The 16,534-nt window shown below is 44.7% G+C and overlaps 1 protein-coding gene across 9 annotated transcripts in view; it reads right to left on the reverse strand.

The window, feature by feature from the left end:
- Positions 1–16,534, reverse strand: part of LOC139540882 (unconventional myosin-IXb-like) — a 101,621-nt gene that overhangs the window by 2,715 nt on the left and 82,372 nt on the right. For 5 of the 9 annotated variants that reach the window (XM_071344909.1, XM_071344914.1, XM_071344907.1 and 2 more), the window contains 23 exons: positions 14,837–14,962; positions 14,487–14,636; positions 14,092–14,249; positions 12,709–13,857; positions 12,494–12,563; positions 12,150–12,305; positions 11,076–11,176; positions 9,901–10,010; positions 6,711–6,862; positions 6,436–6,543; positions 6,183–6,353; positions 5,720–5,761; positions 5,022–5,133; positions 4,792–4,865; positions 4,484–4,676; positions 4,126–4,254; positions 3,810–3,915; positions 3,529–3,660; positions 2,188–2,311; positions 1,812–1,862; positions 662–780; positions 330–457; positions 164–223 (listed from right to left, as the gene is read on the reverse strand). In XM_071344909.1, coding sequence (XP_071201010.1) covers positions 164–223; positions 330–457; positions 662–780; positions 1,812–1,862; positions 2,188–2,311; positions 3,529–3,660; positions 3,810–3,915; positions 4,126–4,254; positions 4,484–4,676; positions 4,792–4,865; positions 5,022–5,133; positions 5,720–5,761; positions 6,183–6,353; positions 6,436–6,543; positions 6,711–6,862; positions 9,901–10,010; positions 11,076–11,176; positions 12,150–12,305; positions 12,494–12,563; positions 12,709–13,857; positions 14,092–14,249; positions 14,487–14,636; positions 14,837–14,962 — 3,721 coding nt within the window. Of the gene's footprint in view, positions 1–163; positions 224–316; positions 458–661; positions 781–1,811; positions 1,863–2,187; positions 2,312–3,528; positions 3,661–3,809; positions 3,916–4,125; positions 4,255–4,483; positions 4,677–4,791; positions 4,866–5,021; positions 5,134–5,719; positions 5,762–6,182; positions 6,354–6,435; positions 6,544–6,710; positions 6,863–9,900; positions 10,011–11,075; positions 11,177–12,149; positions 12,306–12,493; positions 12,564–12,708; positions 13,858–14,091; positions 14,250–14,486; positions 14,637–14,836; positions 14,963–16,534 lie in introns of all 9 variants that reach the window. The other 4 variants (XM_071344913.1, XM_071344915.1, XM_071344911.1 and 1 more) reach the window with 4 other exon arrangements.

Genomic DNA, 16,534 nt, shown 5'->3' on the forward strand with positions numbered 1-16,534 from the left:
AAAACAGCATTATCCACTCAGAGTTCGAGAGTAACAGCCATCCTGAAAGGGCTCAATATCACCACAAATAAACACCATGTTAGTTCGGTCAATATTTCTGCGTGCCACACAGACACTCATGCAAACACACAAAACGTTGCTTGTGAAACTGGGAGCCTCCAACCTGCTAGAGAGCAGACCTCTGCCACCCTCTTTAAATGCACCACCACCAGCTTGTCCAGACCTGCATCAGAGACAACATGGACAGACGGGGCCGGGTAGGCCGATGAGAAACTCACAGGTGTGAATAGGTAGGAAAGGGGGGGTGAGACGGTACCTTTAACACTGACCTTCGGGCTCAGAGTTGAGGCAGCGCTCGTCCAGCAGGCTCTCAGAGCTCACCGACGCCTCAGAATCCAGGTTCTCCTGGTCTGAACCAGGCTGCTCCAGCTCTGGCAGTCTGTAGGCTAGTTCCTCCCTGGAAAATAGGGGGAAGGGAGAGACAGAGAACAGAGGGGTCAAAAAAGTAACCAAGGGTTGGTGGATCTCCGCAACCCAAAACTATAACAATCAGATATAACCATTGGATATAAATATAACCAGTGTATAAATCACAGTATTAAAATGTGCTGAATCCAGTGGTGAATCTAGGCGTGACTCAGAGGCTCTGCTCGGTTCTTACTTCTCCTGTTTGATGGACTTGATGCGCGCCATCAGGTTCTTCTCAGCCTCCGTATCGGAGTCCAGCGGCACATCGTTCCCAGGGACCACCGTCAGGTCAGAGCACTCTTTCTCATGCACCTGGGAGAGAACACACAGTTACTCAGAACACCTCAACGATTGGGCTATCGCAATGGCAAGTCTACACCACACCGGTTAAGAGGATGAATGAATGGAGGGGAATGGTGGTGGTGGGGTGCCTGTGTTAAGTAATCATGCATAGTGTTGCACAAGGTACCAGGGAACCATGACACCCTAAGGCAGGCAGGTGGTTGTGTCACGATCAGTAGGGAGAAACAAGCACTATGTTATTCAACCACACAACATGTAGGAAAACGTCAGTATCGGATGGGAAGGGTTTGATGCACTATTGAACGCAGCTTGAGACTGCAAATCTAAGCAGAAGTCATGTCATATGATACAAGATTATTTTACACCAAAAAAAAAAAAAAGTAAATCAAGACAGACAAGTCATTCCCATGTCAAGCATTCCCCATTTCCCTGAGTTCCAATGCTTGGTACCGGTTAACAGGAAGAATCCACAAACCATCCCTCTAAACCCAAAGTTGTGCTGTGTGGAATCATGTATGTTCCACAAAGCACAAGTGAGTTATGATCAAGAGTTAAATGTCACTAAATACTAGTCAACCATACAAAAGTAAAACCATATGCAAAACCCTATGTAGAAAAGACCAACAACACCAACCCAACACCATCACCCTGAAGAACCTTCCCATCACAGACGCTGGGGACTGAAAGAAATATGCAGTATTACAGGGGTTTAACAAGTCCCCGGAGAGCTACTAAGAGCGGGTAAGGTACGCAGGCTTTTGTTACAGCGCAGCACTAACAACTCTACTGATCCTGGTCTTTACTCGGGTCCACCATTCGTTGACTTAGGTGTCTTAACGTTGGGCTGGAACAAAAGCCTGCATGCCCTGTAGTTCTCCGAAACCATAGTTGGGTGACCACTGCAATATTGTATACTACCAGTTAGTATGAAAAGGAGGGGAAGGGGGGGGGTCATCGACTACTACACGTCATGCACAGACGGGTGGACATGGCAAACTGCATCTAGCTACCAGGAGAACTGGAGCTAAGTGGATACGTACCACCACTCCTTTGTACGGAGCAGAAAACCTGAGGGGCAAATGCCAGTGCAGCTGAAGAAAGGGAGAACCACAAAACAATGAGCAGTAACCCATGGTGGACATGGGACAATAGAGAGTAGAACACTGCCCAACAGTACATCAAGTCTGTGACTATGGTCGGTTTGCCTAGTGAGTCTACGGACCTGGTAAGTGTCAGGGTCAATCCATTTCAACTCAGGAAGTAAACTGAAATTCCAATTCCAGATGTTTCTCACAGAGAGGCACTGAGAAAAACAAATGGAAATTGAAATGTCAGTTGATTTCCTGAATTGACATGGGATTGACCCCAACCCTGGGTATTGTTCAGACAGACCAAGGCACGTAGCATTGTGCGTACCGTGTTCTGCCTCTTGAGTTTGAGCTGGTTGACGGCCAGAGCCTCAGCATACTCCAGCTGTTCAATCTCTTCCATCTTCTCGTTGTAGCTTCGGATCTGCTCGTTGATCAGCATCTCCACACACCTGGGACACATACATTACATGTTAGTCATCCAATTCTATTGTGTTAAAGGCACTGAATTGTTTTCCATAGAGTGAGTGTCCTACCTAGTTGCCTGAACAAAATAATCACTTGATAACAGCAAAGACTAGGGTTGAGATCAATCAAATTCATTCTAAATGGACCATTTATCTTATTGTATTTCTTTCCCTTTTTTTTTTATTTCCCCTTTATTTAACCAGGTAGGCTAGTTGAGAACAAGTTCTCATTTACAACTGCGACCTGGCCAAGATAAAGCAAAGCAGTGCGACAAACAACAACAGAGTTACACATGGAATAAACAAACATACAGTCAATAATACAATAGGAAAAGTATATATACAGTGTGTGCAAATGAGGTAGGATAAGGGAGGTAAGGCAATAAATAGGCCATAGTGGCAAAATAATTACAATATAGCAATTAAACACTGGAGTGATAGATGTGCAGAAGATGAGTGTGCAAGTAGAGATACTGCGGTGCAAAGGAGCAAAAATAAACAACAGTATGGGGATGAGGTAGTTGGATGGGCTATTTACAGATGGGCTATGTACAGGTGCAGTTATCTGTGAGCTGCTCTGACAGCTTGTGCTTAAAGCTAGTGAGGGAGATATGACCCTCCAGCTTCAGTGATTTTTGCAGTTTGTTCCAGTCATTGGCAGCAGAGAATTGGAAGGAAAGGCGGTTGAAGGAGGAAGTGGTTTTGGGGGTGACCAGTGAAATATACCTGCTGGAGCGCGTGCTACGGGTGGGTGCTGCTATGGTGACCAGTGACCTGAGATAAGGCGGGGCTTTACCTAGCAAAGACTTAGATGACCTGGAGCCAGTGGGTTTGGCAACGAATATGAAGCGAGGGCCAGCCAACGAGAGCATACAGGTCACAGTGGTGGGTAGTATATGGGGCTTTGGTGACAAAACGGATGGCACTGTGATAGACTGCATCCAATTTGCTGAGTAGAGTGTTGGAGGCTATTTTGTAAATGACATCGCCGGAGTCAAGGATCAGTAGGATGGTCAGTTTCACGAGGGTATGTTTGGCAGCATGAGTGAAGGATGCTTTGTTGCGAAATATGAAGCCTATTCTAGATTTAATTTTGGATTGGAGATGCTTAATGTGTCATTTTAATTGATTTAAACATTTGTTCCAGATATATAAAGTAACAGTGGTTCTGGTCTATGCAGTGATTAGAGAGAGAGACTTACGTGGTGGTCTTGGCCACGTCCCTCATGCTCATGAGTGGGTCGGCGCTGTCTGGACAGCGGAGGATGCAGGGGGCAAACACGATGGCCAGGGAGTTGGGAGACATGCGGTTATGAGACTCCTCCTTAGACACTCTGGGAGAGGAAATAAACATTACTCATGTTTGAGGGGAAAAATGTGCACTTTCAAATTGTATTCGTCCAGCAACATACACTGAGCATGGTGTATTTTGTCATTAATCCTTTATTCAACCAATCGAGAGCCCCGACCATGAGTATCGCACCTGACTAGATGGAAGACGAGCCTTTCCAAGGTGTTGAAGCATGCGGTGGGGAGTTGTTCCAACACTTTGTAGATGGCATGTAGCTGTTCTTGCTTTTCAGGATGTTCTGGAGAAGAGAAAAATACCAACATTTTGGATCAAAAACAAATGTAACGCAATGACACTCGACAATATTAGAATATACAAAGGCTGTTGGGGACGTAAATTATATTACAAAATGAAAAGAAGAGTAGCCATCTCTCTCAATCCTGGAGAAGAGCCACGGTCTATAGTGGGGCAGAGTTTTGTCTAAACCTAGTGTTATAACAGGACTTACCTACGGCCCGAAGGAAGTCATTGTAATGAATGAAGGTCATGAGAGGGTCAGGCAGCTCCCTCAGCCACTGTTTGACCAGCCCTGTCACTGTGTGGATGGGGTAGTCCTCCAGGCACACAGCATGGGGGTCTGCCACACATCAACCATTACACAAGTCATGGAATGGGAACATGAAGAGCCATACTTAAGTCATACATAAGATCTTTAGGCATTATGAAATAAAACAAATACTCTGGTGCTTGTGCAGGCGTTACATGTTAAGTACATCTTAGGTAGAACCCTTCAAGTGTTACCCTTCAATATCTTTGTAGCCCTCTGAAAGCGCTGCTATACTGTTTATGCTATGGCTGGTCCTTACCAGTCTCCATTAGCTGGTGGAGCTCCTTCATGCGGTTGGCAGAGCCAGACTTGCGGTAGATCCCCTCCGTGTACAGGCCGTTCATCTCCACGTGCTCCAGCATGATCTCCAGCACCATGGGAACAGTGTTCTTGTCGCTGGTCAGGTGACAGACTCGCACCCCAAAGTGCAGGCCTCCAGACTCCTCATCACTCTGCATACAGACGTCAACCGTAAGTGGCAGGTTAGTCACATAGAAGTAACATAGGGACCAATCCTGACATCAGCCAACCTAAATCATGGTCCAAGAATGAGGCTAAAAAGTTTACCTTTTTGACACAAAACGTGGAGCAGTCTGTGACAATTTTGCAGAGGCACTTCTTGTGGCACACCATCTTGCAATCTGGAGGAATACAAATATTAACGTAGCATTTGTGTTCACGGTGGGGCTCAGAAGAATGTAAAAACTATTCTCAACATTCACATCAATCATTTGGAGTGTCGTACTTGTTACTTGAATATTTGTGTGTGTGTGTGTGTGTGTGTGTGTGGTACTCACAGCTACACATGCAGGCTTTCTCCATGCCCCAGATATAGGAGCTGCACTGGTCACAGGACTGCATGATGTTAACCTGGTACGTGCTGAACACATGGTCCAAAGGGTTCTCCATCTAAACCATAACCACAGGACCATTGGTATAAATCTTTAGAGAGTCATTTCATTGAATACCTGCCAAAATAATGGAAACACTTAAATTAACAGTTGCTTCCACACAGTTGTGGTTCCTGAGTTAATTAAGAGATTAACATCACATCATGCATAGGGTCATGTATAAAAATGCTGGGCAGGCCATTATTTTGGCTACAATGGCAATGCCCCCATCCACGGGCCCCGAATGGTCACTGAATGGTTTGATGAGCATGAAAACAATGTAACCCATATGCCATGGCCGTCTCAGTCACCAGATCTCAACGCAATTTAACACTTATGGGAGATTCTGAAGCGGTAACTGAGACAGGGTTTTCCCATCAACAAAACACCACATTTTATGTGGAAGAATGGTGTCGCAACCCTCCAATATAGTTCCAGACACTTGTAGAATCTATGCCAAGGTGCATTGAAGGTGTTCTGGCTCGTGGTAGCCCAACGCCCTATTGAGACACTATGTTGGTGTTTCCTTTATTTTGGCAGTTACCTGTTTCGTGCCATATTGAGAACAGAGTGGAAAGATTTTAGGGCTGATCCTTTGTACTTACACTCTTGTATTTTTTGCGCCTCTTCTTCCGAGTTTTATCAGGCTGAAATACAGACAAACATCAATACCCAATTTATTTAATCCATATATCAATCATGCTGTGTTTATCATACAGCGGGGCACTGGTTCTACAAAAGCCTTGAATGGTTTTGATGACTAATGGTTTTGATTTTGTTTTTCTATTTGAGCAAAAGAACACAGCATTAGCCATAGCAAAACGCATAGAATTGCAGGAAATTAGCTTTAAAACGGCAAAATGTTCTCACCGCTCCATGGCAAAATGTGAAGAATTGCAGGAAATTGCCTACACCGCCAAGAAGGTGGCCTTTAAAATGTTCAGCCGCGCTGACGGGCAGACTGCGCCCATTGCCTCGCCCCCTATCACACCCACCACCTAAGTCAAGCCTTTTATTGATGTAGAAAAAACCTTGATAATAGCCCTATGACAAAATAAGCAAGTTCACCTTTGCTGGTTCTGCCTCCTCCTTCTTGATCTCTCCCCGTATGAAGCCGTCCAGGACAGACTGAAAGAGGTTGACCACCAGCTGCACCTCACCCTTCTGCTTGTCTCCGGCCAGGCTGATCACCTTGTTCTGGTAGCCACGCATCAGACCGTTGTAGCCAATGTGGGGTTTCTGTCCACCACGGGAGAGAAAGAGAGTCAGAAATGCATAAAGCATCACCCATTCATAATCCATAGTGTGTGTGTCCACATACTGGGAGAGAGTACATTCCCTTGATGGTCTCTCTGAACTGCATGGTGGCTGTGACGAAGATGTGCTCGGTTGCCGACAACTGCTTCCCCCTGGAGCGGAAGTCATTCACCTACAGACAGAGAGATTAAACACGTGGTCAATTGAAAATATTGCGGAGCATACAATAAGTGTATTTTTGCCTCTATGCACCTGGAAACTACAGAAGGTGTGTCACGCAGAACAACCCTCATAACAGTTAGGCTTTAGCTGTATGAAGAAGCAGACAAGCGGTCCGACCTGATTCCCCAGGAACTCATCCAGGTGTCGGAGCTCGTTGGCGTTGGTAATCTCCCGGTCCAGTGAAGCGTTCCACTGCTCTGAGACCCGCGTGGCCCGGCTAATCTTGATGGTGGGGTTCCGGCTCACCGCCCGGCCTCCACTAGCCGGGTCTGGGTGGGAGCGGGATGTGTGAGAGAGGCGGTGTTGTGTGGAAGAGAGAGAGCAGTGTTGTCAATATGTACAAATACCATAATACATTATTTGAAAACAAACAGTGCTTGGAATAAAGATATCCAACTTTGCTGTAGAATCTGACAGCCATCAAAGCTCTAAAACTAGGAAGTTCAACAAACTGTAAAATGTAGATTGTTGGGACCTGGGCGCATTTGATATATAATGAACAAAAATATAAATGCAACATGTAAGAATTTCAACAATTTCAATGAGTTACAGTGCCTTGCAAAAGTATTCATCCCCCTTGGTGTTTTTCCTATTTTGTTGCATTACAAACTGCAATTTAAATGGATTTTCATTTGGATTTCATGTAATGGACATGAAAAAGAAATTTTAAAAAAATCAAAAAAGGAAAAGTGGTGGGAGCATATGTACTCACCCCCTTTGCTATGAAGCCCCTAAATAAGATCTGGTGCAACCAATTACCTTCAGAAGTCACATAATTAGTTAAACACAGTCCACCTGTGTGCAATCTAAGTGTCATATGATCTGTCACATGATCTCAGCCTTTCAGAACAGGTGTGTGTATATATATATATATATATATATATATATATATACACACACACACACACACACCTACATATATATATATACACACACACATGTTCTGAAAGGCCCAGAGTCTGCAACATCACTAAGTGGCACCATGAAGATCAAGGAGCTCTCCAAACTGGTCAGGGACAAAGTTGTGGAGAAGTAGTGATCAGGGTTGGGTTATAAAAAATAAAATAAAAACTTTGAACATCCTACGGAGCACCATTAAATCCATTATTATTAAGCACCACAACAAACCTGCCAAGAGAGGGCCGCCCACCAAAACTCACAGACCAGGCAAGAAGGGCATTAATCAGAGAGGCAACAAAGAGATCCCTGCTGCAAAGCTCCACAGCGGAGATTGGAGTATCTGTCCATAGTACCACGAAGCCGTACACTCCACAGAGCTGGGCTTTACAGAAGAGTGGACAGAACACATATGGTGTTCGCCAAAAGGGGCATGTGGGAGACTCCCCAAACATATGGAAAAAGGTACTCTGGTCAGATGAGACTAAAATGTTGCTTTTTGGTCATCAAGGAAAACGCTATGTCTGCCGCAAACCCAACACCTCTCATCACCCCGAGAATATCATCCCCACAATGAAGCATGGTGATGGCAGCATCATGCTGTGGGGATGTTTTTCATCGGGGGAACTGGTCAGAATTTAAGGAGGACGCTAAATACAGGGAAATTCTTGAGGGAAACCTGTTTCAGTCTTCCAGAGATTTGAGACTGGGACGGAGGTTCACCTTCCAGTAGGACAATGACCTTACGCATACTGCTTAAGCAAGACTCAAGTGGTTTAAGGGGAAACATATTAATGTCTTGGAATGGCCTAGTCAAAGCCCAGACCTCAATCCAATTGAGAATATGTGGTATGACTTAAAGATTGCTGTACACCAGCGGAACCTATCCAACTTGAAGGAGCATTTTTGCTTTGAAGAATAGCCAAAAATCCCATTGGCTAGATGTGCCAAGCTTATAGAGACATACCCCAAGAGACTTGCAGCTGTAATTGCTGCAAAAGGTGGCTCTACAAAGTATTGACTTTGGGTGGGTGAATAGTTATGCACGCTCAACTTTAGTTTTTTTGTTTTATTTCTTGTTTGTTTCACAAAAAAAAGTATTTTGCATCTTCAAAGTAGTAGGTATGTTGTGTAAATCAAATTATACAAACCCCCCAAAAATCAATTTTAATTCCAGGTTGTAAGGCAACAAAATTGGAAAAATGCCAAGGGGGGTGAATACTTTCGCAAGCCAATGTACAGTTCATATAAGGAAATCAGTCAATAAATGTATTAGGCCCTAATCTATGGATTCCGCATGACTGGGCAGGTGCACAGCCATGGGTGGGGGCCTGGGAGGGCATATGCCCACCTGCTGGGGAGCCAGGCCCAGCCAATCAGAATAAGTTTTTTACCCACAAAAGGGCTTTATTACAGACAGAAATACTCCTCAGTTTCCTCAGCTATCCGGGTGGCTGGTCTCAGACGATTACGCAGGTGTAGAAGCCGGATGTGTAGGTCCTGGGCTGGCGTGGTTATACGTGGTCTCCGGTTGTGAGGCCAATTGGAAGTACAGCCAAATTCTCTAAAACTATGTTGGAGGCGGGTTATGGTAGATAAAGGAACATTCAGTTCTCTGACAACAGCTCTGGTGGACATTCCTACAGACTTCATGTCAATTGCGCGCTCGCTCAAAACTTGAGACATATGTGGCATTGTGTTGTGTGACAAAACTGCACATTTTAGTGTCCTTTTGTCCCCAGCACAAGGTGCACCTGTGTAATGATCATGCTGTTTAATCAGTTTCTTGATATGCCACATCTGTCAGGTGGATGGATTATCTTGGCAAAGGAGAAATGCCCACAAACAAGGAGGTAAAAACAATTGTCCACAACATTTGAGAAATAATATTTTTGTGAATATGGAACATTTCTGGTATATTTTATTTCAGCTCATGAAATATATATTGTTTTGTCCATGAAATGAAAGCTTTTAACTTCATTCCAAATTAGTTTTTTTACAGGGTTTTTAATATCACTGTAAATAGAATATCACTTTTTACCCCTCTTAAACGCCAAACTCTCATGCACTGCCATAGCAAGAGGCTAGAGCCAAATTCATGAAAGGTCCAAACTATTTTGTTTTGATAAGAGCTTAATCCTACTTGCCTCATTATTTACCCTGAAAGCAAACACCTGGATTTTCTCTCTGGGTCCCATGTTCAGGAAGTGGCTGACCCTGTATCGCCCCTACCTACATCACTGCACTTTTCCAGCACCTTCACATGATTAAGACCACTGCCAATTCCAGACCAGATCAGCACAAATAATGTGAGCCTTATTGTATAACCTATTGCAGAACTTGGACAGAGTTTTTCCTGGTCAGGCCACATATTTGGTGTCCCTCAAGGCTGCGACCAGGTGCCTCTTACCTTCTCCTCGTTCGATCAGGGCCTGGGCCATGGTCAGTTCTACATCGTCAGGGGTCTGAGGCTCCTTATGGGGACGTTTCTTCAGGATCTTCCTCAGGAACCCTGAGGGTCTACAGCACAATCAAACTGTCACCACACTCAGTCAACACAAATGCACTGGAAGTCTAACATGGGTTATTAACATGTATTATGGTTTTTAATGGGTTTGACTAATTCTTGGCGCAATACTGCACTATAGTAAATAGGCACAGGTGAGTAATGTATCTAATCCTAATAACATGTATGACAATTACAAGAGTACCTGTTGTTCAGACATAGATCACATCTGCCACCATGCATGAGAATTGGATAGAACATGCTTTGTTTTAGTGAACAGATGTGTAAGATGTGAATGTTGAATCTTTATGAAGTGTGAATATCAAGAGGCAGACCTGTGAGGGTTTTTGTATGTAAGACTACAGTACTACATTTTCTCATCGGTACAGTCCAGCACCACATATTTTCAGGGTTTACAACTCTGCTCACTGAGAACCATGGTAACAAGCCAAAGCAAAATCAAAACAAAGTGCAATATTCGATCTTCCAATCCGATAACTTTGTCATGGCACAGCACATTCAAAAAAGTGAATTAATGAAAGAGTAAATGAAGTTAAGGAATTTATCCCATCCAATAACAAACTGTCTCTATAGCTATATATGGGAACGTCTAGTTTGTGCAGCAAGCCACATGGAGCTGGACAGTTTGATTACACAAGAAAGAGTGTTTTCCCATGGGCCATCTGACTCAGACCTCCTAGGTGGACGAAATCGTCTGCTGAAGTGTTTTCCTCCACGGTTACTATATTAGCCTCTATACATCACCATCACACAAGCATTGGGGTTATCCGGAAGACCTTTAGGACATAAGTATGCGATTTGACATCCAAAACCCAAGGCATCAAACCATAATATTGGCCAAGTAAGGTTCTAATCTACACCACTAATTCCCAAACCATTTTATGCGGTGACCTGCCAAAAGCTCTTATGACTCACCAAATAAACAAAACCAATATTTCTAGGTCCAACACAGTCTCTTTTCACAACCCAAAAGGAATCAGCCATGAATCAAGGCAGGACTATTCTGTTCCCCATCCTGCTGTATAATATCTCCCATTAGTTTCCCTGAAGCAGCGTACTTCTCTGGAGTGGAAGGATGAGTATGGACAGTGTCCTGGTGGCCTGATGTGTCATGGGACCTCCTCTTCATGCTGCCCTTTGACCCATCCTCTGTAGGAGACTGGCGATACAGGGAGAAAAAATAAGAACAATGTGAGGAATCAAACTACACAATTCCCTTCCCATTGAGCAGGTGTTCAAAAGCACAGTTTGAGAAGATAAGGCCTTGTTAGAAACTCAATGGTGATAGATCATTTGTTTCAGTTGTGATAGGAAAGAGATGACATTTCCAGCAATCAAGAATGGCCCCAACCAAATAGCAACCAATAAACTTCCATGAGAACCCCACCTACACAACTTCCAAAAGATTTCCATGAGTAACAAACCTACCCAACTTCCAGAAACACCCAATCTTGGCGACAATTACCTTAAAAGTTCACCACTTCTCATTGACACACAAATTATGGATGACGTTCTCATTTTATTACCTAAAAAATACACCCATGTTTATTCCCATCAGCACATTGACCTTTTTTTGTGGTGGATTTGGGGAAAGCCAAATTATTGAGTCCACAAATAATCTAGGACCACTTGTTATTTAAATAACAAATTAATCATTAAATTGAAAAATGAGAGTTGCGTTAGTAATCCACAGGAAAGTCATTGCCTAATAACACACTTACAGTAAGAGCCTGGCAAAATGGTAGCTACGTTACAAGTACTTTTTTTTTTGCTGCCTTGGACATGACATTTGATAAAAGAAGATTAACTGCTGGGTGAAATAGCCCATTATGACACGCATGGCTTGCCCAAATTCTGCCGAAACAGCTAAATCATGACGGTCGACCAGAAAGGTTTTCATTGTGGAGTTGATCAACCCTGAAGTGTATACACTTCTAAGCCTCTTTATTATGTTCTGTGTTACATCTAAGAAAGTGTATGATGATGGGGTTAAACACTATGGCAGAAAAGGTCAGAAAATGGAGTCCAGAGATAAAGAGCCAAAGGTATGCGAGGATGCACCAGGTTTGCTTTGGCTTGCAGGGCTCAGTTTCTCTGAGGTGGCAAGCTGTGCTCTGGCTTTGTGATTATACCTTATCCATGGACTTTGAGTGCAAGGGCCTGCTTGGGCCCACAGGGGACAAAGGGAAGCAGGTCCAATAGTCCACTTCTGCACTTTTCTTAAAAGGCGAGCGTCTACGAGCTAGCCGACGTTTGTGTTTGGCACGTTTACGGTAACGTGATCTGACCTAGCCAGAAAAGCACAACGACACTTTGAGCTTCCATTCAGATGCCTTGCAGGAAGGATGTGATTGGCTAGCTTCAGCCTGTTCAGATCTGATGTGCTGCCCTCATATTTGATTAAAAAAAACAGTTAATAAGAAAAGGCAAGGCATACAACATGGTGGGTATAATACTAGAGCAACAAGCATGTTACCTCTCTGTTTGACGTAGCACCAGTCGATCCAGGGGACATAGCATCAAAAGATGACGAGTTTCCAACACTCCTGGAAATAAAGTAAGTACGATACAGAGATGAGGGAAATTCATGCTCATAACTGGGGGAATCATCAGTCCTTCCTCATGTTGCAAAAACAATGACATCCTGAAGCAAGTGTAGTGTAGATATCAGAAGGATATGAAATGTCGTACTGTGAATATTTTTTTATCCTGTCCTTGCTGTGGGCCTCAGGAGGACTGGTACTCTCTGGTTGTTGTACATCAATCTTCCTCTCCTTCCATTTCTCTGCCTTCTCCTTCATGGCGTCCTGTTGGCTGTAGCGAATCAGGTTGCCTGGACCCAGGACCTCATGGCCGTTCCTGTTAGCCATTAGCTCAGGGGGGTTCAGGGGTAAGGTGCTGGGGCGTATAGGAGCAGGGGTGGTGGCTTTGGCTTCCTTCTTCCCCTTGTCTTCCTTCTTCCAGGCTACAAAGGTGTACTGGTCCATCTCCTTGCTGTCCGTCCGCTCCGGCCGGCCTTTTGGCTTTCCCTCGGCTCGGCTGGCTGCCTCCTGATCTATGACCTTAGGGGCTGGCTCCTCCTTGGTGGCTGCCGAGGCGACCCGCTTACTCTCTCTCTGGCTGTGCTCCAGGCCCCGCTGGCGCCGAAGCTCCCTCTTCTCCTGGCTCCTGGAGGCTGTGACCTTGTGGAGGGGGGGAGCTCGTAGCTTCTTCTGCCCCGACTGGGGGTCTGTGGAGGGGGAAGCCTCCGCAGCCACCTGAGCCCCCTTGTGTCTCTCTGGTGAGTGGGGGGCAGCTGCCTCTGTGGTCCCCTCCTCCTCGGGATCCTCGGAGTGGGCTTGCTCCTGTTCCTCCACAGCCTGGCTCTCCTCCTCCAGCTGGGGCCCAGCCTCAGCCTGTGTACTGTTGCCCTTATCAGGCTGGGAGACTGCAGAGGCATTCCCCTTTTCCACCTTCTCAGAAGGTGAACTAGCTGCAGCTTCTCCATCTTCCACTTCCTCCTTCTGCTCCTCCTTGTCCTGGACAGGCACTTTGTCCCAATGTCGGCTCTCATCTAGAGTCCTTTCAGCTGCCACCAGTGCCTCTGGTTCCTCCTCTGTCTCAGGTTCCTCATTGACGCTTTCTGCCTGCCTCAGCCTTTCCTCTTCATTCTCCCTCGTCCTCCTCTCCGCGGCCTCCCACTCTGCCTCTTTCTTTCTCCTGAACGCCTCTTCCTCTGCATCCATTTCCAGTCGGGTTGCCTCCTCTGCCTCTCTCACTAGCCTAGCTGCAGCTTCCTCCCTCCTGGCCTCCTCTTCCTCATCCTCCTTTTTCCTCCTGTCCTCCCGTATCGAATGGCACCTGTAAAGTCCAACATGATTCAGAGGTGGTTCAACATCCATATCACAATGTCAGGCATCTTAGAATTTTCTAAGTATTTATAACAAATAACTGTGGGGATTCTGGCAACACCAGTAACAAAATTCATGAGATGTTGCTAATAATAACTTAGTCACTGTTTACCAGTAGCTCAAGGCATTTCAAATGTTATAAATACTACATTAAGTATTTCAGTGGTGTGGCCTGGTGCTGTACCTCCTCCGTGCTGAGTGTCCTCTGGCCAGAGCCTGTATCTTCTTGATGCTGGTCCGCCTGCGGAGGTACTGTGATCTCTGTCTAGAGCCCCTCCAAACGGCCTGAATCAGCGTGGCTGCCTGACACCGTCTCTCCTTTTGTTGCCTACGCCATGCACGCTGGAAGGGACGAACAGGGGCAAGAACACATTAGCCTATCTGCAGAAATATGATTGTCTCATATAGGAAGGCTATTGGACAATTTATATGTATTTCTTTTTAAGAAATAGACACAGAAAATTATAGTTTAAGGCATTCCATACATGGAAAAGTAATATCTTTGAACTGACATCTGTGCCTTTTCTGTAGACAGTTTTATGGTGGAACACATAAAGGAAGGGATATCACACAGCTTACCTGGATCAAGATGGCCGCCTGTCTCATCTCCAAGTACCACCTCCTCTCCAGGCGCGCCCTGAACCAGCGCTGCAGGAAAATGATCTTCCGCATCACGTCCTTGTGCAGTGTGTCCTGCAGCTGCTGACGCTCTAGTTCCTTCAGGTAAACCTGAGGATCGCAATTTAAGAGATACAAGAGATACATGAGCGGAAAACTGTATATCTTATTATTTCTCTTTGGGGAAAATAGGCTACCTGTCCATTTTCCTTATGCTAATAGTTTAGAAAGTAACACCACTATAGCCTATATCTTTAACTTATCATAGGAAAGTGAGGTTTCTGAGTAAAAAGAAGAAGCGCTTGTCTAACCTTGGTTTTGCCTATCTGGTAGGTGGTGTGGTCTAGATTCATCCTCTGGAACAAGGCTGAGATGTCCTCTGGCTTGGAGGGTGTGGCGTTTTTGGGCAGCAGCACTCGGAATTGCTCGATGAATTCCTATTTATGAGAGGTATTTAGTTCGTTGACCAACACAATCACAGATTTTCGTGAAATGGACAAACTACTTATTTGAAATTCATAACAGACACACAAAAAAAATTGGGGTCCACCACATGACTTTAGGTAATTTTTCATGTCCACAATTTTCTTCATAACACATTCTTGTCCAGTACACGATTTTCTTCATAATCAATTCCAATTTAATGTTAGGGTCTTGGAATTATAGGTTACGGTAATTGGCCACGTCAATGTACACGATCACAGACATAACCATTGGAGGGGGTGGGATTAGCGCATATCAGACAACTTTTTTTATCATGTGATTCGCACACATGGGTTTGGGTTGCTAGAACTTCAGGTTAACCACCCATCCTCCCCGACCAAACTCCCTCCTATCATTTCTGTATAAAGTAACCTACTGCCTTTATCTGTGATTGAAGTGTACTGTATACAAAATCGTGTGGTGGACAATTATGTTTGTACTTTTTTTGTGTCCGTCATGAATTTCTATTTCACAATAATTTATGATAGTAGGTTGCAGTAAGACAGACATTGGACAATAAATATTTTCCTTCTTATACTGAACAAAAAGAAACACAACATGTAACAATTTCAACGATTTTACTGAGTTACAGTTCATATAAGGAAATCAGTCAATTGAAATAAATTAAGCTCTAATTTATGGATTTCACATGACTGGGAATAGAAATCTGCATCGGTTGGTCAGACACCTTAAAAAAATATATATATGGGCGTGGATCAGAAAACCAGTCAGTATCTGGTGTGACCATTTATTTGCCACATGCAGCATGACCTTTCTCAGAGTTGATCAGGCTGTTGATTGTGGCCTGTGGCATGTTGTCCCACTCTTCAATGGCTGTGCGAAGACGCTGGATTTTGGTGGGAACTGGAACACTGTCGTACAAGTCGATCCAGAACATAGCAAACATGCTTAAGGGGTGACATGTCTGGTGAGTATGCAGGCCATGGAAGAACTGGGACATTTTCAGCTTCCAGTAATTGTGTACAGATCCTTGTGTTATGGGGCTGTGCATTATCATGCTGAAACATGAGGGGATGGCAGCAGATGAATGGCATGACAATAGGCCTCTGGATCTTGTCACGGTATATCTGTGCATTCAAATTGCCATCGATCAAATGCCATTGTGTTTGTTTTCCGTAGCTTATGCCTGACCATACCATGCCACCATGAGGCACTCCGTTCACACAACGCCATACACTGTCTGCCATCTGCCCGGTACAGTTGAAACCGAGATTCATCCGTGAAGAGCACACTTCTACAGCATGCCAATGGCCATTGAAGGTGAGAATTTGCCCACTGAAGTTTCTTACGACACCAAACTGTAGTCAGGTCAAGAACCTGGTGAGTATGACAAGCAAGCAGATTAGCTTCCCTGAGACGGTTTCTGACAGTTTGTGCAGAAATTTTGGTTGTGCAAACCCACAATTTATCAGCTGTCCGGGTGGCTGGTCTCAGACGATCCTGGAAGTGAAGAAGCCGAATGTGGAGGATCTGGGCTGGCATGGTTACACATGGTCTGCAGTTGT

The sequence above is a fragment of the Salvelinus alpinus genome, chromosome 16 (genome assembly GCF_045679555.1).
Source record: "Salvelinus alpinus chromosome 16, SLU_Salpinus.1, whole genome shotgun sequence".
Taxonomy (NCBI): domain Eukaryota; kingdom Metazoa; phylum Chordata; class Actinopteri; order Salmoniformes; family Salmonidae; genus Salvelinus; species Salvelinus alpinus.